Source organism: Trachymyrmex cornetzi, unplaced genomic scaffold (assembly GCF_001594075.2).
Source record: "Trachymyrmex cornetzi isolate Tcor2-1 unplaced genomic scaffold, Tcor1.1 scaffold262, whole genome shotgun sequence".
Taxonomy (NCBI): domain Eukaryota; kingdom Metazoa; phylum Arthropoda; class Insecta; order Hymenoptera; family Formicidae; genus Trachymyrmex; species Trachymyrmex cornetzi.
The window spans coordinates 1,744,913-1,753,298 of record NW_017297292.1 but is presented as its reverse complement, the minus strand read 5'-3'; the positions used below and the strand labels follow the sequence as shown (position 1 = coordinate 1,753,298).

At 32.3% G+C, this 8,386-nt stretch overlaps 1 protein-coding gene across 1 annotated transcript; it reads right to left on the bottom strand.

The window, feature by feature from the left end:
• Positions 1-1,301: 1,301 nt before the first annotated feature.
• On the bottom strand, positions 1,302-7,312 carry LOC108761760 (uncharacterized; the record flags this gene model as incomplete). The annotated part of the gene is made up of 3 exons (XM_018508470.1): positions 6,714-7,312; positions 1,730-1,805; positions 1,302-1,458 (listed from the first exon to the last, which is right to left on the bottom strand). Coding segments are annotated over exons 1-3 (307 nt in total), but the record flags the coding sequence as incomplete, so codon positions are not given.
• Between the last annotated feature and the right edge of the window lie 1,074 nt (positions 7,313-8,386).

The window sequence follows — 8,386 nt, the reverse complement described above, 5'->3', positions numbered from 1 at the left end:
ACCGCGATTACGTGTCCTTTGTGTCAACAGGTGCGGCGTTCCGCCACAATGAATGGCGTGAATTTAGGCACGCGTTCCGCGAACGGTTCGTTTTTTCGTCGTAATGGTGATACTAGTGATAAGTGGAAAATTACGGAAAAAGTGATTGTGTGTGTCTTGTTTTGGGAGTGCCATGCAGGAGAGGAGGCGGAGGCCGGGGAGGCATCGGGCGACGGCGGGGCAACCGTGGGTAAGCATTTGTGATTCATTTAAAAAATTATTGTTATCTATGAAGTGTAATTTTTCTGTTAAGTATTTATTTAGGGATAATTATTTTATAAAACGTTATTAATTTTTTAGACAATATTTAATATTTGATAATATATTTGTATTTTACAGATTTTTATTATATACTTCAACCTCCGCTGCTGCGCATCGTACTGATGAGCGTTTGATTATTTTTTATGTCACTTTTGAAGCAATTTGAGGAGAAAGATGTGAAAGCGTTTTCCCAATGATTAAATATATTTAAAAATACCAATTTGCATTGGAAACAAAAAAGAAGGTAATTTATATAATTAGATAATTTATATAATATATGTATATTTTTAGGGTATAGTTAGTTCTGCGTGCGATGCAATACGCCAACTACTAATTACAACGATTTAGGTCGCTTAGCGCGATGTTCACTAATAGTAATCGCGTGTATTGAAGGTCGTATCGAAGCAATTCTACGTCGGTAGTTTGAAGCGATAAAATAAGGATCTTAATCGCGATTTCTATTTTGGATTGTTATTAGGCCATAGTTCTTTTGTAGTGGGGAAAGGATGTAAAGTCATTTACGTGCAATGTATCCCAAATTTCTAAATTTCCTAATTAAATATTTTAACAATTAAAATGTAAAATTTAATTTTTGCCGAAATATAAAAGCCGAAATATAAAATATTAAATATGGTACACAAGGACTCTCTCTCCTTAAAATATCAAAAACACCTAAATCTGGGCTAATGAGAATCAGCGCGAACGGAGGTGCGCAATAAATCTTTTACAAATAATTTGTTAATCCATATGATAGGTTGATATCATCTTTATTGAATCTTGTTACAAGATTCAAAATTTCAAATAAAGATGATATCAACATATCATATGGATTAACAAATTATTTGTAAAAGATTTATTGCGCACCTCCGTTCGCGCTGATTCTCATTAGCCCAGATTTAGGTGTTTTTGATATACAAAATATTGATATCTCAATTTTAACAACTATTTTTTTTTAATTTACTTGCGATTAAAAGAATATTTAAAGGGATATCTTGTCTTACCGGTATATCCTAAAATATACGGAGGTGCCTTGTACGATCCAGTTTCGCTAGGCCAATCTCTTCTAATTTCTTTATCTTGAAGAGTTGGTAACTCGGCTTCTCTACCGGACTTTGGTCTATATGGTCCAGTCTTAAGAATCTTCTTTTCTAATAATTCCTGTGACAATACAAAATTATACTTTTAACTGTGCAACTTGATTATTCGTAATATTTTGCGAGTATTAAACAATCCTTTTTGTTCCAGTTTCTCTATATACATACATCTTCCTCATTTTGACAATTTAATTCATTTCTATTATAATCGTTTTGATAATCTTTCGATTTTGCGTTTATTATATAATCTTCTTTACTCAAGTTTCTCTATAAATAAGTACATCTCTCTCATTTAAAAAATTTAATTTCCAGTTTTTTGGTATTTCTCATCTTACCTTCATTATCTCTTCTGTACTCGCTCCGAATCTCTTTCCAACGCGAAATTTGAGGGTGGGACAATGACCCGTGTACCTAAAAATACGTGTAACTTGTAGTAAAGGTAGCACAATATGAATTTTAAAACATAACAAATTTAGATGTAATGACACTGCTGCGTTCCTCAAAATTCTCTTAAAGAAATTGAATTTTTCTTGAAGTAAGAAATTGCGTATTAGTATTATGATATTGTTTCACTATTGTGACAGAGTATTACGACAAATCAACTATGTAATGTTTGATGCAAGATTTTTCGATCAATTTGCAGTCTGCTTTCCCATGACCAAAATATGATAAAGAAAGAAATATAGTGGACGACAGTGTAGCGTGCAAAATTATGACCTATTACGTGAACACTGAACATGTTATAGCCATTTTTCTGTCTAGTGAAACGTATCTAATACCCTACAATTAGATATCTTATGTGATATATCAATGTACCTATATATGGGAGCTTCTTCGTTAGAATCTATACTCATGGTTATATTGCTACTTACTACGACGGTGTAGGATACAATGAAATGTACATATTCCGAGAAAAAAAATGCGTATTTGCACGCGAGGTATACTTGCCTACTTGTAACTTCTGTATTAAGTATACCGTAAATAATTAAAATAGCATGATTCAGAAGAATCGAGATCAATGAATCTTAAGATGAAGAACGTGAACTATACTGAGAAAAAAGTTGTTAACTCGATTAATTTAGTTTATTTTTTGTTGAAGAATGTATGTTTAAGTTAAATTTATATTACATATATATTATAAATGACTTAAATATATATATATAACGGAAAAAATAAAGACTAAACTAAACTAATTTAGTCAAGTTGACAACTTTTTTCTTAGAATATAGGATAACATATACATATATTGTTAAAAGACCAAAGTATATGTTTTAATTATTTCGTCACGAAACTTCTCAGAAATGTTTTTACGAATTAACCCGAAATTTAGAAAAATATTTTCAGTTACTTGCCCTGCATTTAACATTTATTAACTGTAGACTGTGTGGACATCGCTTTAAATGCTTCTGAGAGAATGACACGATCACAGCCGATCCCTAAATAAAGTAATCGCAGAACCGTAAAAGCGGACTACCGGTGACCCAGTAAATGGAGCCTTCACTTTGTAGCGGTCACGGTGGGATAACCAGCTGAAGTCACTCCTACACGGTTGTCACGAGTCTCGACTATTAAGATCTGCATAAATCGTATCTAGGTCGTTGAACTATCTTACCGTGTCTATATCACAAGATCAGTGTCAAGAAAGTGAAGTCTCTCGATATTTAGCAGATCGTTTGAAATATTACTGTTACAGGAAAAGGATGGTTTTGCTAAAGTATCTAAAATTTAGCTAAATACAGGTCTGAAAATGATTTTGCTGGACCATCAAAATTATTAGAATAGAATTTACTTCTCTTCAGTACCAAGGACTTGATTCAACTATGATCTTACCTCATTTGTCCGTCCATACTTTTATCAGAATAATTATATAGAATACTCAAATTAGTTGCTAGAATGTCAAAGCTTTTTGCATCCTTGCTTATCCTTGAGATTACTATGTAATTATTTTAATAATCCAAAATTATTTTCAGATCTGTATCTAGCTAATTTTGTAGATACTTTAGCAAAATTGTTTTTTTCCGTACAGGTTTCTTCGTATTTAAATGTACAAGTTTTACTTCTTTCTTATTGCATCTCCAATAAGTGTTTCTTCAAGAAAAGTTTCTTCTATCTCTTTTATAATTTACAAATTACTAGTATAATACTTAATATTCTAAAGAAAAAGTTCAAGATTGTATATTAAATTCGAGATCGGTAGTTTTTAGAGACTTTCTTTCCGTTTTAAGATGCAAGTGAAAACTAGATCTTTTCATGAAGAAGAAGTTTTCGATAAACCAACTTGCTCGCTATCGGTCATTTCTTGTTATCCATTTTTGTTGTAATGAGAAAGGTATAATAGCATAAATCCGATAGAAACAGTTAATTGGGGCGTTTCTATTTTTCTCAGACAAAGCCTTTTCTCTCGAGCAACTCGTCCGTCCGTTTCGATCCGCGTCTTTTCTCACTTGGATCGATATTCCGGAGCTAAGGTAAATCATGATAAATAGTTCGAGGTGATTTGCCATACAGAAGGGTAGTTTTGCGCATGATATAGCTTTATAGTGGGGGTGTGAGGGTGTAAATTGGCACGGTACCAACCGCGGTACCACCGCTTTCGAGGTCAATACTTCGGGTATGCACGCTTCCGGTGGGTCATCCGGTGGTGATCTAGTTCGAATGCGATATAATCTGGAAATCGGGACACATACGCTACTTCGATTTTCTTGTCCGATGTCCGCGTGATCAGTAAATATTGCGAATGCATAATGCATTTGATGCAATATAGATATATGTACGTTATAAGAAAGGCCGCTTTACTGCGGTTGATTTTTCGCGTATCATCATATGTATTAGTTGATATTCAGAATCCTAATTATATTACATTGAATATCAAAGATTATAGGTGTATCTGCGCATAAAAGAAAATCTTATTTTAAGTTTCATATATTAATTTTTATAATAATGATGTATTCTATAAAGGCTTTTGCACTATTAAATTTTTTACAAAAATTTTAAATAGATTAAACTGACATCAACATCTTTGGAATATCTTCAATTTTCGAAAATCATAAATTTATTTAATATTAATCTCTCTCTCTAATTAAAAAATTCTAAACTTCGTTTTTATTCATCTGCATGATTTCAGAAATTCATCATAATTTTTATAATTGATATCTTATATTCTCCAATTAATTGTTTTCAAATTCGTAAACCAATTAATTAGTTTATAAAATTTAATTAATATATAACAATAAATACTTTGTAATCATTTGCAATATATTATATATTATTCGTATATTTATTTTTATTTAAGTTTTAAGATATTATCACGTGGGTAATTTCTAAATTTCAAATTTTCTAATATCAAATTATTTAATATCATAGCCGATATCAACAGATTTCATTAATGGTTTAAATATCGTTTCTGCGGTTTCTGTTATATTGGACTGAAAATCGAGTCAGTTAGAATTAGATCGTTCGCGAAGAAAAAATTTAGATTTGATCTCTGTGCAGAACAGGCGTGATTTCATTGAAAATCCTTCAATCAGATGTGGTTTCCTTGTGGAATCAATTTCACGCTTTCTGCGTTTTTATTAAGTCGTAAGACTAAACGTTCTATTTATACGTTATCATTTATTTAAGTATTATTCCAGTAAATACAATTTTTAATGCTACAGATACAAAATATTTTACGTAAAATAAAATAAATTTTAGATTTGAAAGCAGTCAAAGGAATAGCGAGAAAAATAAAAAGAGAATTGTGACAAACTATAATTTTCGTCGCAATAAATTAAAAATAAGATTCCGATTATTTTAATTAAGAATAATTACTTATTTATACTGCCGCTAATAAACACGGAGATTTTTTTGAATTTGGAATTTTGTTGAACTTAATGTTCATACTTAGCGTAATTATTTGTATGTTACTTATAGCCGCTTATTCACGAACAAATAATGTGTGTGTGTATGTGGATATTAAATATTCTCTCCATACATTTTATATCCGTGCTTTAATATGAATATGATTGCGTGTATAGAGTTATGGTACCGTTATCGTGCACATACATACAATCCAGCATAAAAACTAATTGTAAGATTAAACTTTCTTTAAAGAAGTAATGATATTAATATCGTGGTGTAGTAATTCATGCGTAATTTAACAAAGTTTTTGCAATTGCGCATACAGCATATATAATTTTTGAGATTTAATTATTATCATCGTCCGGTTTACGTTTTTAAATAACAGTAAGTCAAGAAATTTATACATTATTCATTATTATATATATTATAACTGTATAATTTTTTTTTTTGAGAAGCATATTATTTCGCAATTTTCATTACGTTTGTAATAATAAATAAATGAATATTTAGATGTATATTTTCATAATAACTTTCTACTATAAGTGAAATTATGTACATACATTTGCATGAAAGATAGGACAGTTTTTATATATATGACACTTTCATTTATAATTGAAGATATAGAACGAGTGTTGTAAAAATAAAAAAGATATGAGAAAGTTGACGTTCACTTATCGAATAGATTTTTTTTACTTTATTATCGAGTAAATTTGTCCATGATCAATGAAAAGTTGTGTGCATGTCGCGTATAATATCCATTTAATTACGAACAGTTGTTTGACGCCATGCATCTTGCATGCATTACGTAACGTAAACGAGACATTTAGTACCTGTCATAACGATGCTAAATTCAATTAGATTCTTATAATCGTTAAACTAATTCTAGTGATAAAGTTTTTATCACTAAAAACAATGTTACATTATTATTTTCTTATTTCTAACGATATATTGAGCGGTTCAATACTTGCTAAATTTTATTTTGCTTTCATATTTGATTAAAGTATCTCAATAATAACTCGCAATCGCCGAGTTTATCGAGAGTATTTTAATATTTTCAATACGAATATGTAATTTACTTCAATATTTTAATATTTTAATATAAAATACAAATGTCTTCACAGGACATAACACTGAGAGAAACAACTGATTGCAGTTATCATAATTTAACTATAATTATTTTGGCGGCACTTTATGAATACAATTATTATTATTACTAACGTTATGACAGTAATAACTATAAAAATTAAGCTTCTAATCATAATTATTATACTATACAATTATTGTCATAAATACCAAACAGTTTTCTCTCAGTAAACATCGAGATAAACATGCAGTAAGGATTCAACAGTTTTGTAACAAACGTAAACAAGATGTAGGAGGAATCGATGAACAGAAGAGAAGTGCCTGTAATAGCGAATTAATCGCGGATTGAAAGCAGTGAATGGAGCAATTAATTGATCATTGACAGATTACACTTACCCGGGTAAATGAGAGCCATAGCTCTGTCTGAAAAATTGCTTCCTCTGCTCCTCGCACATCGCGTCGAACACCATTTTTTCTATCGATTCTTCTCACGTGTAGTAAATGAATCACAACGCGACGACGCTCAACGAGATTCTCGACCCGAGATTTCCTCTCTTCATGTTTTTCTCCTGTTTTTCTTCCGTGACTGAATATGCGTTTCTACCGGAGCATAATACCTTCTTTTTATCGTCTACAATATTCTTCTTATCCTATATGTTCATCGCATACTCGGCGAAAATCCTCTCTCGTCATCCGTTCTTCATTCGCTCGATCGTTTGCAGTTTGCGACGGTCGATCACCATCGAGGAACGCACCCGTCGTCAATTAGTGTCGATCCGAAATCTTCCGTCTGTGCCGCAGCTGGAATCGCTATTCGAGCGATCGTTAAGACCGCAATTAGAGGGGATCGTCAACCGGTCTGTCGAACGTTGCGCGACCGCGCCGAGGATGATCGTCGACTGGAAGCGATCGGGCCATCCGCCGCTCGATCCACGGTCGGCCGGGAGGGATCGATCGAGGATCCTGGCGTCGGCACCGACGGCGATCGCGCGAACCGTTGCACACGCGTTTGCCGGCGCGTCAGTGAAACAATACTGTATATAGCCGACCCGAAGATACATAGTGCTGCAAGCCGTGTCCTACTAAAGACGCCCCTCCATTTCAGCGCACCGCCCTTTAAAGGGTTCGACACACCATCGAAGTCATGTCAGCGCATATCCGCACCGCTCAATCGTGCGGAACGCCGCGGCTTTGGTACACGTGATTGTCGGATTCACCCTCGGATTCATCCTTAAACGCGTTATCGGTCATTAACCCCTTGCTGCGCCTCGAGTCGACGTAATGGTTTAGGATAAACTGTTAAATTCCTAGTGTCGAATTATATCCAATTTGATTGGTTTTTAATTATATTTATAGGTTCGTCACTGTGTTCCTATCCTATTCATTTAACTAAAACAATGCAGTTAGACAATTCGGTCAAGAAAATATATTTAATTTGATTGCAAAATTTAGTTTATTATTTACTAAGTGCATTAAAAGCGACGTTGCTTACTTCGAAACTAACCACAGAAATGGATTGATTTACATTTTGACACAAGTCAAAATGTAAATCAATCACTTTGACGCACTTTGAAGACTAAAAATAAAATGTTATTTAAGAGAAAGAATTGATTTATCACATTGCTCCTTTGATATCTAAAAATACTGTAATAGACCATGATTTTATCAAAATTCAACTTAAAAACCATATCAAGTCAAGAGAAAATCGATATGACTTTATTTTGACGTCGTGGAAGTCAAAATGACTATATTTTGATGTAAAAGTCAAAATGATGATATCTTTTTGTCATATCAAATTTAATTCTTCATTGATATTAAAAATCAAAATAGTCATTTTGATTTTTTGTTGACTTGTGTTCCTTGGGTATAAAAGGAAGATATTTATTTATACTGCCTCCCAGTATATGTACTTTTTTACTCTAACTTACACTATTTCACTCTGTAATCTTAATAAGAGATTATAAAGTGAAATAGCATAAATTAGAGTGACATAGTATATATAAAGAGATAATACATATACCTTTCTCTCTCGCAGGATTTTAACAAAATCGCTTATCATCAGACTTTGT